At 37.9% G+C, this 26433-nt stretch overlaps 2 protein-coding genes across 2 annotated transcripts in view; both read left to right on the top strand.

Moving 5' to 3' along the window:
* Positions 1–9466: 9466 nt before the first annotated feature.
* LOC311306305 (neuropeptide FF receptor 1) lies at positions 9467–20042 on the top strand (the record flags this gene model as incomplete). Its single annotated transcript, XM_084434628.1, has 4 exons — positions 9467–9503; positions 12781–13107; positions 14922–15021; positions 18884–20042. 4 exons carry the CDS (start codon positions 9467–9469, stop codon positions 19656–19658), a joined length of 1239 nt encoding a protein of 412 aa, XP_084290754.1. The 3' UTR covers positions 19659–20042.
* A 6360-nt stretch (positions 20043–26402) lies between these two features.
* Positions 26403–26433, top strand: part of ppa1a (inorganic pyrophosphatase 1a) — a 14696-nt gene continuing 14665 nt past the window's right edge. The window contains exon 1 of the mRNA XM_084435072.1: positions 26403–26433. This exon is cut by the window's right edge and continues 709 nt beyond it. The gene's annotated coding sequence lies outside the window, so the exon portion shown is untranslated.

The raw sequence follows: 26433 nt of genomic DNA on the forward strand, positions 1-26433 counted from the left end.
TTACTGCTGTTGTTCGTTAAAGGTCAAACACCACAAACTAATATCCTCTCACTCCTTGAACATAATTATTATTTTCTTGGAAATGACTCTTAGTCATCATCACTTCAACAGATATTACATTCTCTGATTCTCTCTCACACACACAACAGGGTCATTTTAGTAGTATAGAGATTTTATTAATATTTTTTAAAGTTTGTTCTTTTTATGTTTTGCATTTTCCTTTTCATTTTAAAGTTTAATTTAGTAATTTTTAAGTAATTTTTATGGTTTTTAAAATGTTTTATGTCAGTTTTTGTTTTAAAAAAAAATCTGTATTATTTACTTTAGTATCAAGATTAAATAAAATGTTAAAAATGTTAAATAAAAATAAATAAATAAAAAAATGTGTTTTTTTTTTTTTTTGGTAAGTATTTCAAGTAATGAAATGAAATGTGAAGAAATGTTTTTGTGGGTTTTAGTTTTAGTTAACTATATAAATGAACCCTGTCACACTTTCTGACTTACACTCTTAAATATAAAGGTTCTTTATAGAGTGCAACAGTCCGGTTCCGGAAGTAAAAACTTCATTAAAAATTAATTTTCAAAATTGATTTTGAACGATAACTTATAAACCTTTAAAGTCAGCTCTACTGTGAGCTATACGAGGTTGTTAATCGATGCTATCAATCGTCAGCCCACATTATTTGAGCTTATTCTTAAAATAAACGTTTTTAACAGCAGAATTTGTGGTGAAAAACTGCATTACCCATGATGCTGTACAGAACATTCCACCAATCAGAGTCGCCACAATCAAAACAGCTCTTTAGCTCCGCCCACTCAATGAAACACTGTGAGTTACGTAATTGAGATACTCAAAAATACTTAAATATTTGCATGCATGTGCAGGTTTTACAATAAACTTGAAATATAAATCAACATTTTTAAGTGCATATTGTTTTTAATTTGATTATGCTGTTCGCAATGCTCAGATTGTAGTTCTTTCCCTCAACTTAAGCCACTAAAAGTTCACAGTTTTGTCTTTTTGTCCGATTTTCAAATAATTGTTTGCTTCAAATCAAAAGTTTGCAGTGTTGTGATTCACCTCGTCGCTGATTGGCTCGCTTCACGGCGAAATAACGCTTTAACAAAGACTTTTTTTTTTAAATCCACATGGGAAAAATTAACAGGAAAAAATACTTCCAGAACCAACACCACTGAAAATGTTAATGCACTCAGAGCCTCATTTTATAGAGTCCAAAGAAAAGCATCAGCCTGAAACCCTCAGTGTTTCTCATCAGAGAGCTTGTCAACTTTGACTGGCAAAATTACTGAAATGTAACAACACAACACTGACTTTGACTGTATTTTATTGTTTTAAGGCCTGTTTTGCTTTTCAGTGTGTGTACGTTTTTGCCATGCTACAGATACAAATGGTCACCAGGAGATTAATTCTATGGACTTTGGAGATGTTGCCTTGTTTTTTCTTCAGCTAGTGGCTCCTAAAGGTCAAGATTTGTAATTTGTACTTCTAAAACAAAATGTTCAACGATTAAAAAGAATATTATAAGGACAAATGTTTGTGAGTTATTGTGATTTTGGGGGGGGGGGGGGGGGGGGGGTAAACATAAATTAAAAAAAGAAAATTTAAATGATGAAAAAAAAACAAAAAAAAAAAACCCAATACTAATACTGTAAATGAAAATACGGTAATAATACTGTAAATGCAATTACAGTAAATGGTACAGTATACTGTAAGTGAAAATACAGTAATAATACTGTAAAACATTTTACAGTAACTTACTGGCATCCAGCTGCCAGTAAGTTACTGTAAAATTTACAGCAACCTCTTTACAGTGTAAGATACTACAGATCCCCATAGAAGTCAATGGCAAAAAAATTTTTAGTTGTTACTAACAAAATAATAGTTACTAGTCACTCTCGAAATAAGTACTAGTATCTAATGAATGAGTACTAGTATCTATTTAATAGGTACTAGTATCTAATTAATAAGTACTAGTATCTAATAATAAATAATGAATAAGTACTATAGTATCTAAAGAATAGGCACTAGTACCTAAAGAATAAGCACTAGTAGCTAATGAATAAGTACTAGTACTTAATGGAATAGATACTAGTATCTAAAAAATAAGTACTAGTAGCATGAAAATAGAGACTAGTCAGTTTAAATGATTAAATGTTAAAACGGCTTGCCATATTCACAGTATAGAGACTAGCGAGTCTCGCTGGCTGTGTGAACGGGGCTTACAGGGCCACGTGGGTCACTCAATCCGCAGACATGTAACGTGCGATTAGAGTGATTGACTGAAAACCTGACAAGTTACAAAACAATATGACTTTTTCAGCTCATCATGAACCTGAACATGGGAGGCCCCTGGGCTCCAGCCCTGCTAAGCCTGTGCATTAATGCGGCCTTGAATGCACTCTTTTGTGAATGGTTCCATGATGAGCCTTTAACATCTGTGAAACACTCTGAAGATCTTTGAAGAGCTGATCACTGGGAGTTTCCTTGGGGAACTAAAAATGGTTCTTCTATGACATCGCTGTGAAAACGCTGTGAAAATAAAGCTTTATATTTATCTGTGATTGATTCTCCATTCACGAAACATCAAATGCAGACGAGGGATTAAAGTATGATCATGACAAGCATATAAAGATCATACGGCTAAATGTCACATACGTCTGAATGCGATAATCTAATGTAAAATGGTAGAAAATCCTGTGAAGTTCCCATGGCAGGTCTCGCTTTATCCTCTTTAAATTTCATATTCCTCTCTTAATTCATCATCATTCCTCATATATCATTCCTCTCTCATTGGTTGGATACTCAGACTCTGACTGTTCCTGCACAGAGGATCATCATTAGCACAGAAATCACACGGATTTAGACGAAAGCAGAAATGTACGTCTGTAACCCATGCTGGGTTGTTTTAACCCAATTTTGGGTCAAATATGAACAAACCCAAACGTTGGATTAAAAATGCAATTTAAAAATGTAACCCAACAGCTGGGTTTGTCCATATTTGACCCAAAATTGGGTTAGCATTTTAAACCCAGCAAGAGTAAAGCATCTTCTGAGTATAAACATCTCAGAATCATCTTTAAAAAGTCTGTTTTACATACAAAGATGTTTTCTAAATGTCTATTTAAGATCTGACAGGAAATGTCTATTGCAGATGAGCAAACACGTCTCAGATGAAAACACACACACACACACACACACACACACATCTGAAAGACGTCTCCGAGATGTGTGTGTGGTGTGTGCTACAGTGTTCAGTGCACATGATCTTTTATTTATGAAAAGAAGAGGAAGCGAATGTGATGAAACGAGTGTCGATATGCCGGTCAGGCCTCAGTGTCTCTGGAGAACAGCGGGACTGAGGATTCTGTCAGAGCGAGACATCGTTTATCCTGAGTCACGCATGAAAGACTCGAACAACAGGACAAACAGTCTGTGAACACACACACACACACACACACACACACACACACACACACACACACACACACACACACACACTCACTCACTCACTCACTCACTCACTCACTCACTCACACACACACACACACACACACACACACACACTCACTCACTCACTCACTCACTCACTCACTCACTCACTCACACACTCACTCACACACACACACACACACACACACACACACACACACTCACTCACTCACTCACTCACTCACACACACACACACACACACTCACTCACTCACTCACTCACTCACACACACACACACACACACACACACACACACACACACACACACACACACACACACACTCACTCACTCACTCACACACACACACACTCACTCACTCACTCACTCACACACACACACACTCACTCACTCACTCACTCACTCACACACACACACTCACACACTCACACACACACACACACACACACACACACACACACACACACACTCACTCACTCACTCACTCACTCACTCACTCACACACACACACACACACACACACACACACACACACACACACACTCACACACACACACACACACACACACACACACACACACACACACACACACACACACACACACACACACTCACTCACTCACTCACTCACTCACTCACTCACACACACACACACACACACACACACACACACACACACACACACACACACACACACACACACACACACACACACACACACACACTCACTCACTCACTCACTCACTCACTCACTCACTCACACACTAGTCTTCCAGTGGTTTCTGTATTTTACTCTGAGGTTGGTTAAGGTCAGCCGGTAAAAAAAATTGTTACAGATTTTCAAAGTAAGATTTCCAAATTGTTATTGTGCTATTCTGGAGTGACATCTCTAATTTAGGTTTTTCGAGTTTTTTTTACATAGGTTCCAGAAAGTGTTTTTTATTTTTATTTTTTATCTACCGAATCATTAATTTCACCAATTTTGGTTTTCAAATATTTTTCTCTTTTGTAATTTTGCAGACAGTCTGAATAAGAAAGCCTGTCTTGTGTGGCTATACATATGATGAGGCTAAGATCTGTCTGCTAAGATCAGTTTCACTGATTTCTTTAAAATTCCAGTTGTGTCCAAAATGTGCAAAAATGTTTTTCTGTGCTGTTCTTTCAAACAAAATTCAAGCAAAAGTCCACAGAGAGATAAATAGCACTGTCTATGTTATCCTTTCCAACATGTATATCCTCTTCTTCAGAGGGTTATCATGTGATCAGCTACTACGGAGTTAATATTGTGCCATAATTAAACAAACAAATCCAGCATTTTGCAAACAAACTCGATCTGCTTTGCAAAGGAAAACTCGACTCGCAAACAAACAGAACGCAATGTGCAAGAACAAAGGCCAATTTGAGCGAAAATGCAGTGACGTAACAAATATGTATTGTGTTTTACAAATATAAATAAATGAGCCTAGATAATACTTCACAAATAAATACAAACCATCCTACAAACTGCATGTAACCTTTGAACAAATACCAAATCTAGTGCATACAAATGCATATCTGGTATGATTGTGAGACGCTTGGCTTTTTATGAGATCTCTCGGCTCGACTTTCTCACAAATGCAGTTGAACTTCCTCTTCTGCAACAGTAGATGGCGCTAAACTATGGGATTAATTTAGCGTTGTCTAGATGTTGTTGTATGTTGAATCATCTTTTTTCTTTAGCTTGTTGGCAAACAAATCTTGTTTTTCCTTGCAATTTATCTGGAGCTCAACTCAAGTGTGACCGTCTCTCTCTCTCTCTCTCTCTCTCTCTCTCTCTCTCTCTCTCTCTCAGTCGCGCGCAGTGCGGTTCGCGCATCCGAGCAGGAATGTGTGTTATGTTTCCATATCTGAATGCATCGACATTTGATCTGTTATTTCAGCACTTCGCATGTGCCCGCGGGAAACTCATTAGCATGTGATGGTAATTAATGAGTGCTGGGATTCAGTGCTGATGTGTCACATCACATCAACAGATTCAGGATCCGCACACTTTACAAGGTAAGAACTTTTTCATTATATAATATTTCTAACTTTCATAATAGAATCTGTACATCGAACTTTCATCATATAACTAACCGACAGCAAGCAAACATCACATGAGATCAACTTGCAAACCTTTTGCATGGTTAAGCACAAACAATGTTCATGAAAATGAACAAAATATAATTAAAATAATAAATATATATTAAAAAATATTAAAGTTAATAATAAATGTATATTATTAATTACATTTTTTATTATTTGATATTAACGTTAAAATGTATTTATCATCAATATTATTTAATATTTATTGACTATTAAAGTTAAATCTATGTTTGATTTAAATGCATTATGTATGCAATACATTATTAAATGCAATGTATGTTCATTTATCTAATAAGTAAGTTTGGTTGTACATGCACTCTAAAGCAGAAGCTTTAGTGGTAAAACAGGGATAGTATGTTATAACCTCTAAACACATTGATCTCATTCAGTACTTCCCTTTCAAAAGTTTAAAGTACTATCAAACAAATAACATGAAACTACCACAGTCATACCATAGTATATAATTATGGCAAGAATGGCAACCATTCAGTGCTTTCCAATCGAAACTTTTAATTAGACTCTTTGTGATTATTCAGCATCAATATTTCAAGTTAAAAATGATGCGTAATGTGCCTAATTTAGATGTTTTTCATGTTTTCACTTTATTGCATATAGTTATAAAATTAAGTGCAAAGGCTGTCTCAATTATTATGAGCTCATAAAAATCACACATTTATTTAATCTTTTTTTTTATGTTTTAAGTTATGCTATCAGATAGCACATCATGAACACAGCCTGAAATGTCATGTCATCCACCCGGATACATCCAGCAGCGTGACATATACTGCGGTTTAATTTAATTGAGACAAAGAATTAAAAGAAATATAAAATATGATGAATTATGTTGATAAAATAACACCAGAGGACAATATATGATACCTGACAAAACTTCAAATGATCAGAGTGCCGCTGTATTGCAGTGAAAAGGCAATTTTATGACTTAATAACATTGTGATTATCTTTTTGTTGTTCATATTGATCTGTAGTTTGTATCAGTGGTTTTCAGCAGTGTTTAGTTCAAGCCGAGCGTGAAAAGAGCCAATCATAAGAGCATCTGTAAGCTTAACCGCTCAATTGTTGTGTGTTTTAACAACAACCGTCTTTTATGATTATGACTGTGAACACAAAGCATGGCAAGACTTCATCAGCGAAGAAGAATATATGATAGGGACCGTCGAACGGTAGAAGGATAGTGTCTGAATAACACAGAACAACTGCAGCAAAGCTCATATTCACCCTGAAGATCATGTTTCCACTAAAACTGAGTAAAGCCAACATCAATGAAAGAGTTACGATCATAAAACCTGGTCAGTTTAATCACATGACTGGAATATTATTGAGGGCCGTTTTGGAGAGACGAGAGAGAGGCAGATTCCCTCCTTCATCTCTGAAGCGTCAGATGTTCTGACAGGCGACATTAAAAAGTTGTATTAGTTGATTCTAATAAGGTTGGAAGCTTGTTTTCGTCTAACCTGCATCATCTGATATAATCTGATGAAATTACCAGAGGATCAATATCATTAAAGGTGCAGTTTGCGATTTCTGAGAAATTGATCAGACCGAGCAACAAAAAACACTTGTAGCCAATCAGCAGTAAGGGGAGTGTCCACTCATGAGGGAGGAAGAGCCTGAGTCGCATGTAGCCAATCAGCAGTAAGGGGCGTGTTCACTCATGAAGGGGGAGGAGCCTGAGTCGCATGTCGCCAATCAGCAGTAAGGGGCGTGTTCACTCATGAGGGGGGAGGAGCCTGAGTCGCATGTAGCCAATCAGCAGTAAGGGGCGTGTCCACTCATGTGGGAGGAAGAGCCTGAGTCGCATGTAGCCAATCAGCAGTAAGGGGGTGTGTACACTCATGAGGGAGGAAGAGCCTGAGTCGCATGTAGCAAATCAGCAGTAAGGGGCGTGTCCACTCATGAGGGGGGAGGAGCCTGAGTCGCATGTCTTCGTGAATTTGGGGGTGGAGCTATCAGGCGCCTTTTGTGTTTGTTTCGGTGATTTCAAATATTGTGTACAGTTTGAGCTTCATCATCTGCGCTGATCAGTTTAATCACATGACTGGAATATTATTGAGGGCGGTTTTGTGTTTGTTTCGGTGATTTCAAATATCGACAGCGTTTCTCAGAAACCACAGCCCCTTAAAGAGGACATTTAACTAGCAGGATTAGCAGATGCAGAGACGAGACACGCTGCGTCTCCTCAATCAGCAGAGATTAACATGTTTCAGAGAGCAAGAAGCAATGGGTGAGACACTAATGGTTCCAGTGACAAAGAGTAATTAAAAGAGTAGGAGTGCAATATTGCTCGTTGACACAGAAGCCAAATTAACCTGCCCACCGGCACTTGTGACAGTGATTTATTATTTCCAAATCATATCCGTTCCCTCCGTACAAAAACAAAAACTTCGGCCCACGTAAGCTAAGCTTGCGATGAGTCTCTGCAGTCGAGGCTGAAACGGGTCGCTCTCTGATCAACACTACACACAGACGACACACAGAGCACTCACTGCCACTCAGTTCTACCTATTAAACTCATTTAGGGAACACCGTGTGCTCGCTGTGGGAAGTAGATCTCATTCATGCTGGAGATGCTGACATGCTAGCTGAAGTCTAGAGCGGTTTATCTCAGATACAACTACAAACCCTGGCAGAAAATGCTGAAGATCAAACACTATTATACGCCAAAACACTGCACTTTACAAGCTCATCTGCAATAGCACAAGATGAGGCCAAAAGACTCGGGATAGAAACTCATAAGGGGTGAAGAAACCTAGTAATTTCAACAAAAACACATCAGATGTGAAGTGTCATGCAGGGAATTGTGGGAATGTCAATTTACGGTTCGATCTATCACAGTTATTCACCGTATGTAGTACAGAAACTTTCTGTTAGTCAATAGGTGGTTTGCAGTCACGTGATTGTGATGACGCGCGAAATTCAGATGGAGGGCAGGAAGTGAAGAGCGGAATGGGCGAGATGGAGGAAAGTCCGTACTGGACTACTTTTGACGCTATTACAAGAGAAATATATAACAAAAAATCGAAACATATGTTGGACGTGATCCTTACGTTATGATGAGGAGCGATTTTTCAACTGAATTGAAAGATTAGCCTGTAACGTTACGTGTTTGTCCTCAGTTACAGGGGTAACTTACAAACTCAAAGAAAAGAAGAAACAATTACTTTGACTTTACAAAGTTCAGAAACTGGTACGTTACACAAACAGCCACATAAGTTGTATTAACTCACCTTTGACAAAGTGATCACTGCACACACAGGCATTTTCCGACGTAGGTTTGCAAGCCATTTTTTCCGGCGTTTTTCGGTCAATTTCTTGCCTTTTTCCCCCTTATGAACAACAACTTTTGGTACTCGTTAAAAACTCCTCGTGGTTTCATCGATCTGAGCAACCATAAACGACGCAAAACATAGGCATTTTGAGTTTGTTATAGTGCTTCTAAATGTAGCAAATCACTTCCTGCCCTCCATCTGCATTTCGCGCCATGGCAACGCAGTGAGGTGACGTCATATGCAAACAAGCTATTAACAGTTTTTCACTGTAGCATTTTTACGGTCTTTTACCATTATCAAACCAGAGTCTAAATGAAGTTCTGGGTAACTCCGAAAGTCCCTGCCGGCGAGGTACTACTTTTTCAAAGTTCAGGAATGATTAGGGGTGGGACTTGAGCGCTGGACATGCTGATTGGTCAAGTTCATGCCGCATTTTGATTGGTTGAGTTTACGCAGCATTTTATTTCAACCACCATTTTTAAAAGTCTGTTGCGGTGCGTGCAAGCAGAGACAATTTATATAAGAGACATGCCACTTCCTTAATCCTCAATACAAGTATATAAGGAAAACCCGTAACGGCAAAGATGGCGGTTGTATGCACATGTCCCGCCCCTCCCGCTGGTACGCCAATCATCTGCTTTTAAAAGTCAAGCCAGGAAACATTTAAGCCTATCGTCTGGTTCCACTGACGCATGCGCACAGTTGAGGTTTTGCGACAGCGGAGAGAGAGAGAGCGCCCCGGTCGCGCGCGCGCTCTCTCTCTCTCTCTCTCTCTCTCTCTCTCTCTCTCTCTCTCCTCAGAGCCAGGCAAAAGTGTAAACAAGACTTCACCGTCTCCAAATTAAGCGCTGTCTTGCTCTCTCTCCCGCACGCATATTAATCAAAATAAAACGACATTATGGTAAAAGGTCGGAAGACCAAAGTTTCATGTGAAGCATTCTGAGATTTTTTTTTCCTGAATTACCGTTGGGTGTGAATTGTGCTAAAATACGTTGCCTTATCTTCTCTGAAATGCATTCCGCACATTCAGCTGACATAAAATTACTCTCTAAATAAACGAAAAAACCTATCCAGTGATGTAATGTTTTCTGTGTTGACACTAACCTTGTGGGATGTCCATGTCCTAACTGCTGGGATAATCACACAACCGTATGACACGTCCAATTCGCGAACTAATGACTCTTTTGAACCGATTCATGTAAATGAATAGTTAAAACAACTTATCTATTCAATACATTGTTATTACTGATAAAGTGCAAACCTGCTTATATTTAAATAATGGAGAACAATATTGACATTGATTATTGCACAACACCGGCATTCTGGATAGAGACGTAAATGAAGTTGGTGTCGTAAACTCTTGCGCATGCGTAGTAAAGTATAACCTGTGGGGAAAAAGGCATTTTAAACCTTATTTCGGGGCAAAGTCATCAAACTTTTTCAGCGATTTTTATCATATTTTACTGCTGTTTCTATACATGCAGTTTTTGTGTCCCGGTGACCAGCGAAAGTGCAGTTCTGACTCTCTGCCCATTCATTTAGATAGGAGCCTGGTCTTGTTAGTCCGAAATATCCATAGACAGTAAAAGAAAGGGGAAATAGCTGCCCGGAGGCGTTGCCAAGATGGCGGCCGAGTGGCACGACTTGCCTAAAAGGACTTTGGTGCAAGTAAGAGTTGTTTGCTGTTCGAATCAACAATGGAGTTTAAAAAATACGGCCAATGGACATAACAGCCCTTATTTCTATATAAAATGGGACCATTATTTGTAAAATTAACTTTAAAGAAGATCTCCATGTTTTTTCATTTTTTTTCATTTTCATTCATGGAGATAATTCATAGAAAATTACTATTATAACATTTAAAAAAAAATATATATATATATCTTTTTATTATTTGCCAGTCTTTTTTTTTTTTTTTTGGCAAAGTTCAGCACTGTTTTGTACTGAATTATGAAGTAGCAAAACTTTTTTTTTTTAAACTCAATCACACAAATGACCTATTTTGAATTCCAAAGTGCCGATTTTCAGCGAAAGGTTTTCACTTGACTCATTTTCATCCCTATTAACAATCCCCTCAGTTTCTCTCGAATGTAAACCGAACACCCATTCACAAACACAGAGACTTTTTTATCTTTTGAGCGACAGAGATACTCGGAAAGTAACTGATATTAACATTAATCCTTTTGCCCTCTCAGATTGACTTCATGATTTACAATGATAGGTTATTTATTTATTTGTTTGTGATTAGTGCAATGACTTGAAAAACTAGCCTATTATATAGACCTTATGTAGCTCCGCCCCTTTTCAGCGCTGCGCTCGTTGTCTTTTGACTTCCGGTCTGTATTTTCACAGCGATTTTGTGTGTTTATTAATGAACGGCTCGTTTTAAAATATTTCCGGTCGACTGACATTTGTTAAGTCATCTGCTTTAAACGTCACAGTCCTCATGATAACTTTCGTTAACTTTACATTAAGTAAATCCACTTAAAAAGCGAATTACTCCTGGACAGCAGCGCCATAGAAATATACAGAGCGACCGCAAAAACGGAAGTTCAAAGACAATATTCTAAAGATGGCGGCGCCCTCATTTCTCTGGCGCATAAGGTCTATAATGTTATAAAAAAATACAGTATATGAGCTTCTTTATAGTAATTAGGTTATACAGAATAAAATTGGTTTCATGTAATAAAAAGTAAAACTTGTTAAGTGTAAACATATCTAGTGTAACAATATCATGCAAATTTGCTTATAACTTTTTTAAAGTCCCCCAGTCAATAATTTTATCCCTTAAAACTCATCTCTGATCACCAAAATTACATATTTAAGCGTTTTTTTCCTTGAAAAAAAAATGACTTCATGCCTTAAAATATCTTGAATGTAACTCGACACCCTCGCCTCATTTAGTATGCGCGGTTCTATGAATATGCAAATGAGCCCCGCCTCCACTCACTCGCTCAGCTCAGAGATCCACTGGTTGACGATCACACGTTGATCTGATTGGTTACAAGGTAGTTTGTGACGTCAGAAACACCAGCGATTTCAAAGCGTGTTTTTGAGACTGTCTTTGGTTCACTGCAGTTTTAAGGAGGAAATACTCAGCAATGGTGTCGACTTATGAATTTACACATGGTTTGTCTTAAAGCATATTAAAAACACCACATAGACACATAAACAACATTAAAAGCTGGATTTTCACCACAGGGGGACTTTAAGATTGTGCTTGTCATTAGCAATAGAACACTGACTCTCCGTCTTTCCAAGGTATTGCCTGTCCGTTATGTTGAATTCAGTGGAATCAGCTTTCATGGACTGGTCTGGTCCCAAAGTTAATCTTGAAACTGGGTTATGCATTGGCATATTAAAATGAAATGCATCATGTGACCCTGCGATCACTGGCTTTGAGGCACCATCAGAGTTAAAATGAATGTCACATGCTCATAACCTCTGAAACTTGGCATAAAGTTCAAAGTGCATCACATTAAAAGCAATTTAAACAATTTCCCTTCAGTTTCTGGCTCTCTGACTACATCTTGCAGCTACATTTAGATATTGCAGATCAAGTGACTAACATGAGTAAAGCACACTAATGGCTCCGTTTAATGCATTATTTAATGCCACAATTACAAATGAGAACATGACAAAAAGTGCAAAGAAAATTATTTTCTAAAACGAGAACAAATCAGCCAATGGGATCAGAAAAATAATCTTAATTCAAAGGGAAAGGTTCATTCTTCTGACCCCTTTGGCAGAATGTTTTTGGCTTAACTTTAATAAATATCTGTCATTTTGCAACTCAAGTAAATGCATCTTGATTTTAGTATGTTTAGATGTTCGTACAAGCCAAAAAACATTCAGAAAGATTCCTGCAAGAGTCACTGATCTCTGTTTTCTGTCTTAGATTTGGGAACTCTCTCAGCAATGGATTTCAACGTGCTTTACACCGAGAACATCAGCGTTAACCACGCCGCGCTCTTCAACGACAGCAGAAACATCACGCTCTTACCGTATTACCAGCATTCGCTCGCGGTGGCCACCGTCTTCATCCTGGCCTACCTGCTCATCTTCTCGCTGTGCATGCTGGGAAACCTCCTGGTGTGTTTCATCGTGCTGAAAAACCGGCAGATGCGAACCGTCACCAACATCTTCATACTCAACCTGGCCATCAGCGACCTGTTAGTGGGCATCTTATGCCTTCCCATCACGCTGGTGGACAACCTGATCACAGGTACATGAAGGTTTTCTGTTAGTCTTCACATGCAAACTCCATGCTGCCATCTTCATGAGCTCTCAGCCAATCACCTGAGCCGTAGGTGTCATGTGACTCATCTCTCTATAGTACAGGAGTCCATTTCATGCTTTTTCATGCTATCAAATTGATCAGCTCTAAATGATCAAAACTGTCACACACAATCTCCTCCAGTTCTGACTGATAGTTTACACTGTTTTATCTTTAGTTTAATTGTACAAACGTCTTCAGCTCGTGCTTCACGTGTCTTTCTGCTGTCAGATCTGCTCTGATTGTTATAAGGTAAACGTAAGAATAACTTTGATATTATCAGTCATATTTCAAGACGAACACTTACTGGACTGAAGCAACATAGCTTTGATTATTATAGCTTTAACTTGATTATCCAAACATCATTTTGTAGCAAAATCTTGAGTATCAAATATGATCATCAGGCTTTTGAGGAAGGTTTATTAGTTCATCTCTCAATCATTGTATTGCATTGCATTATATGTTTTAAAACTACAGAGCTTTGATCGTAAAACTGAGCATTTAAATATCATCTTACTAAGACATTATTGGCAGATTTTGATATGCATTTTATGTCAGTATCTGCTGTACTGTTATAAAGATCTCATTGATTTACATTACAAGCATCAGAATTTCATCACTTTTTTGTTCTTATAAATATCAGCATCTGCAGCAAACAGCGTATTTGTGCTCGGTTTGGGTCTCCGAGAAAAAGTGAGCTGTTTTCCTCCATATTCTCACTGTATCGGACTGAGCCATAAAAGCTTGATGTATCAAATATGATACTCAACAAAAAACACAAATGCAAACTTATTTATTGAAATATTTTGTCTAAAGGCTCAAGTTTTTTTCTTGCAGTTCTAGTTCTGATAGTGATTAAACCTCTTGCACAAAGTGTTAAAGTTGTGTGTGTGTGTCGTCCTACAGTGTTTGTGCTCCAGCTATTGAATGATTCCTTTGATTCAAACACACACACCTTCATGACTTGCACAGTTTACACTGATGCATCTGCGTTCTGAAGTAGAAATGCATTTCAGGGTGAACCTTTTTTCCCCATCACTTCTCTGGAGTCTTTGAAGTAAATTTAAGTAATTTATCGCAAAGTGTGAGGGAAGAGCTGTTAGTCCGGCAGGTTTCAGCGGCTCGTACCTGTGAGAGAAACCGAAGTAAATGTAATATAGGGCTTTTAAAGCCGTTAACAGCACAGGGTCTTTATGCTCTTACTGTAGCAGGAACTGAGTCACAGACGCTCAGCATGTTAAAACAAGATCTACATGTGTCCAGTGTTTGTGTGCATGCTGTCATAATTACACACTGTTGACTCAGATTAAATCCTGTGTTGTTCATCATTTGCACACAGACCATGTGTTGTGTAAAGCAACCCTATGCCAGCTGATTTTGTTGATTTGTTGCATTACATTTACATTTATGCATTTGGCAGACGCTTTTATCCAAAGCGACTTGCATTGCATTTCAAGGTACACATTTACATTCTTATCAGTTCTTGCTTTCCCTGGGAATCGAACCCATGACCATGCAAGCGCCAACGAGCTGTTTGAGCTCCAGGAAAGCTTGTTGCGTTTTAAATACAGTTTCATCACGGGAAGTAGAAAAATATTGTAGTATACAGCGTAAATATGCAGCACACTTGTCATTTTTCTCTGCTTCAAATCAAATTTTATGGATTCATCTCACAAACAGGTTGTTTTGAGGTGAAGAAATGGGTTTTCTTTGAGCTGTACATAAAGTGCTCTTCTCTCTGCCTGTCATTATCTCTGGTACAGGTTGGCCGTTTGATGTAGTGATCTGTAAAATGAGTGGACTCGTCCAGGGAGCTTCAGTCTCGGCGTCTGTCTTCACGCTGGTGGCGATCGCAGTGGAAAGGTTAATAACTCTCACCCTGCCTGCACTTCACATGGGCTTACAAACACCCTCTTCAGGATGAAACTCAATGTTTGTGACCTTCTGACCTGTAAAGACGCAAGCTTACCTCCTCATCTACTACTACTCTACATGCAAAACCAGTACATTTGATATTCTAGGTATTATCAACTGGCCAGAATTTTGAGATTGCAATAGACGTGAAGGACTATAATGCGTTAAGAGCTCGCTCAGGTACTGCGGAGCTAAACCATTTAGTGCTTTGTACGTAATTAGCAAGATTTTCAAATGCATGCAATGTTTAATAGGGAGCCAGTGCAGTGTTGACAGAACCGGGCTAATATGGTCATACTTCCTGGTTCTGGTAAGAACTCGAGCTGCTGCGTTTTGGACCAGCTGGAGTTTGTTTATTAAGCGTGCAGGGCAACCACCCAGTAGAGCATTACAATAATGAACATATGAACACATGAACTAACTGTTCCGCATTTGACAATGAGAGCATATGTCGTAATTTAGATATATTTTTAAGATGGAAGAATACGGTTTTACAGATGCTAGAAACGTGACTTTCAAATGAAAGATTGGTATCAAAGAGCACACACACACGCGATCCTAACTAACAACGAAGAGGTTAAGGTCAAATTTATTTATATAGCACCTTAAAACAACATGAATGCTGACCAAAGTGATGCACAACAGACATTACAAAATATCATCATCATACAATAAAATTTAAATACTAATAAATATATCAGAAGAAAATAATAGATGTAATACAAATCATCATCAAGCAAATAAAACAATGAAAACTAAAATTACGCATAAGCCTGAGGAAAAATAATGTTTTAAGAGATGATTTAAATATGGATAGCGTAGGGGATGATCTAATGGAAAAAGGTAAAGAATTCCAGAGCTTTGGACCAAGAACTGAGAAAGCCCGGTCACCCTTGGATAATCAATAATAGCTGTGTGGAGGATCTGAGCATTCTCTCAGGAGAGTAGAAATGGAGGAGATCTGAAATATAAGTGGGGGCAAAACCATGAAGTGCTTTAAATACAAATACTAAAACCTTAAAATCAACTCTGAATTGAACAGGTAACCAATGAAGGCATGCTAACACAGGTGTGATATGTTCCCTCTTCAAGTGTTAGACAGTATTCTGGGTTATTATGTGCAGAGGTTTTTGGTCCAATAATTAGAATCTCTCTTTTCTCAGAATTTAGTAGTAGGAAATTACTAATCATCCAATTTTTTATATCAACTATGCATTCTGTTAATTTTGTGAATTGTTATGTTTCGTAGCGGCATGAAGAAATATAGAGCTGAGTATCATCAGCGTAACAGTGAAAACTAACGTCAGGTGGCATGTACAGAGTGAACAGCAACGGTCCTAGTACTGAGCCTTGGGGTACTCCATACTGATCCATATCACACTTCTTCATTTACTGCTACAAATTGACGGTCAGATAACCATTTGATAACCATTTGAACCATGCCAATGCAATTCCACTAATGCCAACATGATTTTAGAGTCTATACAAAAGAATGTTGTGGTCGATGGTATCAAATTCAGCATTAAAGTCCATTAACACTAATAGAGAGAAACAACCACGATCGGATGATAAGAGTAAATCATTTGTGACTCTAATGAGAGCAGTTTTTGTACTATGATACGGTCTAAATCTGGACTGGAAATCCTTGCAGATTCCATTTCTTTGGAGCGTAGTTGTTGAGGATACTAGTATTTATGACAGAAAAGGGAGAATCGAGTCCGGTCTGTAATTAGTAGTGTGTTGAAACTGGTGGTTATGGTAATAGCGGGACATTTCCCAAACACGCTTGAAGCGCTCGACCAATCACAACACACTGCTCCAGTCGACCAATCAGAGCACAGTGTGCTTTTCAGAAGGAGGGGCTTCAGTTCATAGAGACAGGAACTAAACAGGGGTGCATTTCCCGAAAGCATCGTTGGCCAACTATGGTCGCAAGTTCATCGCAATGTCCATTGAACTCTATTGGTAACGACGGAACTTGCGACCATAGTTGGCCAACGATGCTTTCGGGAAACGCACCCCAGAGCGTTACTGACAGACTGGGAAGAGAGGAGCCGCAACAATGGAGAATATGAGGAAATAATCAACATTCAAGCAGGAAAACCTGTTCTAGTAGAGCCTGAAAACAACATCAAGACTTTATCAAGGGCGTCATTTGGCCTCTTTAAAGATTAAGCCAATTAATCCTTCTGCCGTTCTTTACTGACCTTCAAAATTGAAGCTAGTTTCACAAACAGTAAGTAAATGTGACATTTTTGAAGTAGAAAAACTGACTCCAAAGCATTTTCCAGCTTAAAACAAAAAACCTTGACTCTCTTTCTTCTGTGAAACGCAAAAACATTCAGCTATCATGCGACTTCAGAAACCTTGCAAAATCAACTACGGCAATATAAAACATGCGTTTAGACATTGATTGACAGACGTGTTCACAATGTTATGGCATTGTTTGGAGAGGAACAACAGATGAACATTTCCATTGTGTCGAACAGAATAAAGGAAGTCAAAACAGTTCTTAAAAGTATATGATGACAGCTGGTGTTCACAGTGAGAGCGTCTGTAAAATAGACCTGACACACACACGCACAGCTTGACAAACATCAAGCATTTCACAGATTTTTCACATTGTTTTGTGTTACAGTCTTTTGTTTTGAACAAAGCAGTAATTTGCAGACTCGTTCTCAGACGGCGAGCGCTCAGTCTGTTTGCCGACTGTCTCGCACATATTGTACACAGAAGCAGAAATTGCCAGGTTCAGTCTGACCCGCTGGCTTTCCTCAACATCCATGAGTCAGTGTGTGTGAGCTCGGGTTTTATAATCAGTCTATCAAGGCAAGGCAAGGCAAGGCAAGGCAAGGCAAGTTTATTTATATAGCACATTTCATACACAATGGCAATTCAAAGTGCTTTACATAGAAGAAATTAAAATAATAAAAAGAAATAAGAATAATTAAAACAGTTTAGAAAAATAAGCTCACTGTAAAATAATAAAAACAGATTATGCATCAGATTAAGCTTCTAAAATCAGGTCTATTATTGTTTTATCATCTATTTCAGCATCTAAATAAAAGCAAAAACACATTATCAAGACAATGACTAGAACATAACTACACATAAGCTGCAAAAATTCATCAACTAACCATTCAGAAATGTCCTGTTGCTTCTACATGGTGTCACTTCTTCTTGAGTCTCTTCTTTGTCTGAATCCAGTTTGAACATAAAAGGCTAAAAGTTTGAACATTTTTCAGTGTATGTCTGTGCGAGGTAAAATGACACAAGCTGTTGAAGCTCCGCCCCCTGTGCCGGGAGCAGCAGCTCATTTGCATTTAAAGGAACAGACACAAAACGGTGTGTTTTTGCTCACCCTCAAAAAGTGACAATTTTAACATGTTATATAAAAATATCTGTGGGGTATTTTGAGCTAAAACTTCACACACACACCGATTTATCTTGTGAAAAGGGCATTATACCACCCCTTTAACAGGCATTACAGAAGCAGGCATTAGTAGGCTTTAAAAATGCACAATGCAAATATATTGAGTCGAATAGTCAATTTATACCAACATATTTAGCACTTTTAGTATTTGTAATACGAATTTTCTTATTGAGGATTCTCTCTTCCTCCTTGTGTGAATTTTACTATAAAGCATGGTGTATTGGAATGTTGTAATATGTAGATGTGAATGTATGTTTGTTTTTAGCTTGTGATGTGATGCCACTGCCCTAATTTAATTGCCCCTTGTGGGATTAATAAAGTGGTTAACCTAACTTAAAAAGGTTAACCGCTCTGATAACCTCCTCCTCTTCCTCCTAGGTTCCGTTGCATCGTGTATCCGTTCCAGCGTAAGCTAACGCAGCGTCAGGCCATCATTAGCATCGCCTTCATCTGGGCGTTAGCCATCGCCATCATGTGTCCCTCCGCCATCACGCTAACCGTCTCCCAGGACGTCCTGCACTTCATGGTGGACCGGGACAACATCACGTACCCGCTGTTCACCTGCTGGGAGGCCTGGCCCGAGCGGAGCATGAGGAAGATCTACACCACGGTCCTGTTCTCACACATCTACCTGGCTCCGGTCACGCTCATCGTCATCATGTACACGCGCATCGCCGTCAAGCTAGTCAAGTCTCCCGCCTCCATCCGCGACGCGCGCGCAGAGGACGAGAGCCGCAGGGTTTTCCGCCGGAAGCTTCGAGTGGTGAACATGTTGATAATGGTGGCGTTGCTGTTCACCGTGTCCTGGCTCCCGCTCTGGATCCTCATGATGCTAACGGATTACGGGAATCTATCATCCGCGCAGCTAGACCTGGTGGCCGTGTACATCTTCCCGTTTGCGCACTGGCTAGCGTTCTTCAACAGCAGCGTGAACCCCGTGGTGTACGGATACTTCAACGAGAACTTCCGGCGCGGGTTCCAGGCGGCGTTCCGGTTGGGTGTGTGTGTTGTAAAGGAGCCGAGACGCAAAGGCACCTGGAAACACAACCGCGTGTTTGCGGACGGAGACGCGGCTAGCGCTCAGGGAAACGACAGGAGAGATTTCTGCGCCGGAGAACAGCAGGATGAGCTGGTGCTCGAGGATCTGGACTGAAAAACAACAAACACAAACACTGCAACACAAAACGCCATTGACATTTTTTATGAAGAAGAAAAAAAAAACTCCAGTTTTGCTAGGCTTGTTTATAGGGCTGCAGAGGTTGGGCGATTTAAAAAAAAAAAAATATATATCGCTATGTGTCACGGATGGGGTGCAGGAAGGCAGACAAAGAAGACGATCATTTCAAATACAACGTTTTTCCAACTTTTTCCAAGACAGGCAAACAGGTTGATCCACACACACTTAAAGGGGTCATGACATGATTTTTGTTTTTGTTTTATTATGTTCCCTTATACTATAGCTTTTTGGACAAAACACTTTTACATTTTAGTGATAAATGACCTTTTCCCACCGTTTCTCATCCTCTGATTCAAACAGTCTGTTTTGGGGGCGTTTCCCCTTTAAGAGTTCAGTGTTAACGCCCACTGTTATGATTGGCTAACGTCATTGGCTAAAAGTAGTTTTAAGATGAAATACATTACTTACAGTTTGCGGTGTCGTTGTTGGGCCCAGAATAGTCGTCACAGCCTGATCTTTAAGCAAAAGTTTTCTGCCAAAGCCAGCATCATACTATCCTGGAAATCCAGACCTAAATCTAAAAGATTAATGGTCTGGCGTCGACTAATGAAACTCGGCCAGCTCGAGGGGCGGCACCAAGCATGCATTTGAAAATCTCACTGCACACAATTGGATAACACTACGACCAATCACAACAATAAACCCCATACGCTTAGCTACCAGCGGAGCTAACTGGTAGATTAGACTCTTACCGTATCCGGTCGGCAAAACAGCAAAAACGTCCTTCTTGCAAAGGAAGGATTCGAGCGCCATCTTCTGTTCCTGTTTTAGATAAAAAGCCAAGTCTAAATCGTTCATTGTAGCGGCCAAAGCCGTTTCAAACAACTGGTGTTCATCCATAGCCATCTTGCAATGTTTACTAATGACTTCGACGTCACAGCGCTGTCGTCATCTGTTTAGCTCCGCCTATATCAGATAACCCGATGTGATTGGTGCAGCTCAGATACAAGGGGCATATTTAATGAGCATCATTACTCGACACCAGAGTAACTCGCTGAGCAAATTCAACTTGTGCTCTCGCGAGAACTCTGGATTACCAGGGTAGCATCATACTGTGATTTGTTCTCAAAACAGTCATCCTTGAAATGTAGAGAACACACGCTTAAATGAACACTGCCGTGACTGGGACGTCCGCAAAGAATAAACTGCATCCATTTTTCCCTGACGTCTGGATCATTCGGCAGCATATTCAAACATTTAGTTTGTCCACTGCCAGGAACAGCACATCTGCGTCATCGCAGTCTTCTGTAAATGTCCACTGAACACCTGTGGCGTGACAACGATGCCATGATGAGAAATGAGGCGTAGTTGTCTCGCGCTGGAGGCGGTCATATGCAAACGACCGGTACGTCACTTCTTACCATGGATCCCCAACGAGCTGTAATTAGAGCTTGATTAAATAAATGCTTCGTTTATAATGGGGAGGACGTCTTAAGCTATGAAACTTGCAGGAAGTTTTAATGGTACAAAGACCTCTTATATACCAAGAGATCAAGGCAAATTTGGTTTGACCCCTTTAACATAACAGTGATCGGACAGAGAATGGATGTGAGGGAACAACTTATATAGCAAACACAAATGAGGATGATTAATCAAACACAGCTGAACCAAATAAACTCATAATGGTGACCATGGTAACAAAGAAGTGGCGGGAAAACTGAACAAAGGAAAACATGTGACTAATGAAAACAAACTGTGACAATATGACTATAATAATAATAATTATTAATACTTAATAAAAATATTCAAAATAACAAATATTACTATTGTGATATTTCACTGCATCTAGTAAGAAAAATATGATAAAAATAATTACTTTTATTATTATTATTATTATTATGATACTATCAATATTAATAATAATATATGACTATTATTGTAATATTTTATGAAACATAATTTTATATAATATTAATGGCTGTCTAAAGTTCTTTATTTTCAAATGTTAAACACTCAGTGGAAAACCACAGCGAGCCTTTCATGCTTCTCATTATAATTTGGTCATGATTATAGTGTGATTATCATTTTTGACATTTGATGTCATAATTTCAACTCTTCATCTCTGAGTTATGACTTAGTATGCTATAATTTTGACACCCCCCCCCCCCCCCAAAAAAAAGACTATCAAAATTATAACAAAAGAAAAAAGACAAATCCAACTTTTTATCTCATAATTATGAATTAGTATGTCATAATTTTGAAACTTATCTTATTAATTTTTTTTCTAATTTAATTTTTTAATCTCATAATTCTAACTTTTTATTCATCATTATGACATTTTACATCATAATTTTGACTTTTTCCTCATAATTAGTTTTTTTTTTGCCATTATTTTTATTTATAAATCTAATAATTTACAGTTTCATGTTTTTTCATGATTATGATTTTTTTTTTTTACTTTTTATTTATTTCCTAATTATGACTTAATATGTCACAATTTGATCTTTTTTATATATTTGTCATATATTCTTGTCATAATTTCACATCATGAGTTGCACGCGTGTAAATACACAAAATGACGCACTTCTCTTTAAAACCTGCAGCGCATATATTTATTTGATTAAATTACAGCCTGCATGATTTGATAATCGCAGGAATACTTTGCCCAAAAAAATCATATTCATCCTGTTCACTTGACTTGCATGGTTCATATATGAGCTACTGCCATGACGTGCTTTGACGTGTACGGTGCTTTTTTTAAAAGTATAAATCACAATCCACTTCTGTTGCACTGAAAATCTCCTTTGGGTTTGGAGTGTTAACAATGAATTTGCTGGTGCATGCTGAAGATATGTCCATCACACATTAAATGCAATCATTAAGTGCAAGAGAAACTGTCTTTGATACTGAATGTATTAAATTCTTCAAGAACAGATATGTGCTAGTGAGGATTGTGTTAATGTATGCTGTGCTGATGATCTGGTGTTGTTTGAAATGCAGATGTATGTAAAACTATTTGCTCTGTATTCACCCTGTGACGTGTCCTTTGCTCCTTCAGAAAAATGCTGACAGGTAATTAGGGAAAATTAACTGCAAAAACTCACTCGCCTGTGGAAATGTCTTTTTCTGAGTAACGTTTTGTGGAAAAAGCTGACAGTTTGAAGCAAAACTCTGGCAAATGGACTAATTATCTTTGATGGATCTTTCTGAACTGTTCAATTCAAATCAACAGTTACAGACATTATATATGGGAGACTGGGGCTAGTTGTCACACGTTTTGCTTAAGTGAAGTCAGTTTCTTTATAGACACAAACTTTTTCAAAAATGTTCAACATCACTGCCTGCAAAAGAAATGTAATCAATAGCGGGGCATGTTGTCACAGTGGGAAACTGACATTAAACAGCCTATTAAAGGCTTTGTAATTGAATTTGGACAGTAAAACAATAATGAAACTCATGAAACCACAAAAATGGGGAAGCTAAAGATTTCAAACCATTGTTTTTGGCCTACAGGAATTGTAAACAAGCCACTAAAACTACAAGTTAAAATGCATGTGACAACTTGACCCAACCTGAAACACTTGTGGTGAGAACACAATTCATCTATTCTCATGATAATGTTGACTCTCGTCTTGTCTTTTTATCTCACAAACATTATTCTAGATGTTTGAAAACAACCAAAACACGCATTTTGTGCAATTCATAAATATTGCAATATTCACCTTGTGACAACTAGCCCCGGTCTTCATTCTATACAGTGGTTTTGTGTGAAAACTGATATTGTCACAGTCACTTTGTGCACCATCATATTCATTATTTAAAAAAATCTATTATACCAAACTCTCTATCTAAACTGAACATTACTACTTTACTGAAAGAGGTCATGCTAATTCTGTCTTAATAAAAATATTTTAAAAATCTAAAATAATTTTTCAAGTAAAGAAAATAGGGGGAAACATGCAGGTTATAAAAAAGCTTTTTCTTATCAATCTCGTTATTAATTAGATTTCAATTATTTAAACAATGACAAGCTTACATGAAGATGCCAATCTTTTGAAATATTACATTTTTGAAAAAATATCTTTTGGGTATATATTATCAATCTGATTTGTGTAATTCGATCATATTTCAGAGAGACAAAAACCACAGAATCCATCAAATCCACAGATAATACTTACTGATGTTTGTGCTGCTGATTTCCCTCCAAAATGATGTCACTTCCTGTAGGGAAGCGCCTGGAAAACATGGCAAACATCCAGTCAAACCAAAGTAGAGAAATGGTTAAAAATTCACTCCATGGTCATTGAGATATTATGATAAAATATCCCATCATAGCAGATGCTGCAGATACAAGTATTATATATTTCATACAGTTTTTAATTGCACTCGTTGGGACTTCATTAAACCCTGCTGACGGCACTGTAGGAATATTCTAGAAGAGCTGAACTGTACAGTTTCTTCCTACACAAATCGTGACAAGATATTTGACTCTGTTCCATTGCACACTAATGAAGAAAAACTTCCCCCGCTTGTTTATTTATAGTCTGTGTTACTATCTAGGATATATAGCCAGAAAGACAGGATATATAGATATAAAGACAAACAGACAGGATATATAGATATAAAGACAAACAGACAGGATATATAGACAGACAGACAGGATATAAAGACAAACAGACAGGATATATAGACAGACAGACAGAATATATAGATATAAAGACAAACAGACAGGATATATAGACAGATAGATAGACAGACAGGATATATAGACAGATAGACAGACAGACAGGATATATAGACAGATAGACAGACAGGATATATAGATATAAAGACAAACAGACAGGATATATAGATATAAAGACAAACAGACAGGATATATAGACAGATAGACAGACAGAATATATAGATATAAAGACAAACAGACAGGATATATAGACAGATAGACAGAATATATAGATATAAAGACAAACAGACAGGATATATAGATATAAAGACAAACAGACAGGATATATAGACAGACAGACAGAATATATAGATATAAAGACAAACAGACAGGATATATAGACAGATAGATAGACAGACAGGATATATAGACAGATAGACAGACAGACAGACAGGATATATAGACAGATAGACAGACAGGATATATAGATATAAAGACAAACAGACAGGATATATAGATATAAAGACAAACAGACAGGATATATAGACAGATAGACAGACAGAATATATAGATATAAAGACAAACAGACAGGATATATAGACAGATAGACAGGATATATAGACAGATAGACAGACAGGATATATAGATATAAAGACAAACAGACAGGATATATAGACAGATAGACAGACAGGATATATAGATATAAAGACAAACAGACAGGATATATAGACAGACAGACAGACAGACAGAATATATAGATATAAAGACAAACAGACAGGATATATAGACAGATAGACAGACAGACAGACAGAATATATAGATATAAAGACAAACAGACAGGATATATAGACAGATAGACAGACAGACAGAATATATAGATATAAAGACAAACAGACAGGATATATAGACAGACAGACAGACAGACAGAATATATAGATATAAAGACAAACAGACAGGATATATAGACAGATAGACAGACAGACAGAATATATAGATATAAAGACAAACAGACAGGATATATAGACAGATAGACAGACAGGATATATAGATATAAAGACAAACAGACAGGATATATAGACAGATAGACAGACAGACAGACAGAATATATAGATATAAAGACAAACAGACAGGATATATAGACAGACAGTATATATAGACAGATAGACAGACAGACAGGATATATAGATATAAAGACAAACAGACAGGATATATAGACAGATAGACAGACAGACAGACAGAATATATAGATATAAAGACAAACAGACAGGATATATAGACAGATATATAGACAGACAGGATATATAGATATAAAGACAAACAGACAGGATATATAGACAGACAGACAGACAGACAGACAGAATATATAGATATAAAGACAAACAGACAGGATATATAGACAGATAAACAGACAGGATATATAGATATAAAGACAAACAGACAGGATATATAGACAGACAAACAGACAGGATATACAGACAGATAGACAGACAGGATATATAGGCAGATAGATAGACAGACAGGATATATAGATATAAAGACAAACAGACAGGATATATAGACAGATAGATAGACAGACAGGATATATAGATATAAAGACAAACAGACAGGATATATAGACAGATAGATAGACAGACAGACAGGATATACAGATATAAAGACAAACAGACAGGATAAATAGATATATAGACAGACAGACAGACAGGATATATAGACAGATAGATAGACAGACAGGATATATAGATATATAGACAGACAGACAGGATAAATAGATATATAGACAGACAGGATATATAGACAGATAGACAAACAGACTTCACTGCACACTAATGAAGAAAAACTTTCCCTGCCTGTTTATTTATAGTCTGTGTTACTATCTATAATGTTTCTATAAGCACCTTATCAAAGAGTCCTGGCGAAATCATACGGACACCAGCAGGAGCACTCTGGGTAATCCGGGGTTAATTGGCTTTGCACTAAACTCCCGTGTATCCCTCCCGCTGCTCTCGGAGACTGTGTGTGTGTGTGTGTTCTTGGAGATCACAGAGCGTCCTCCTCTCACACACGGTGATGTGTTGAGCGAGGGATCGC

The sequence above is a fragment of the Rutilus rutilus genome, assembly GCF_951802725.1.
Source record: "Rutilus rutilus genome assembly, chromosome: 16".
NCBI classification, from domain to species: Eukaryota; Metazoa; Chordata; class Actinopteri; order Cypriniformes; family Leuciscidae; genus Rutilus; species Rutilus rutilus.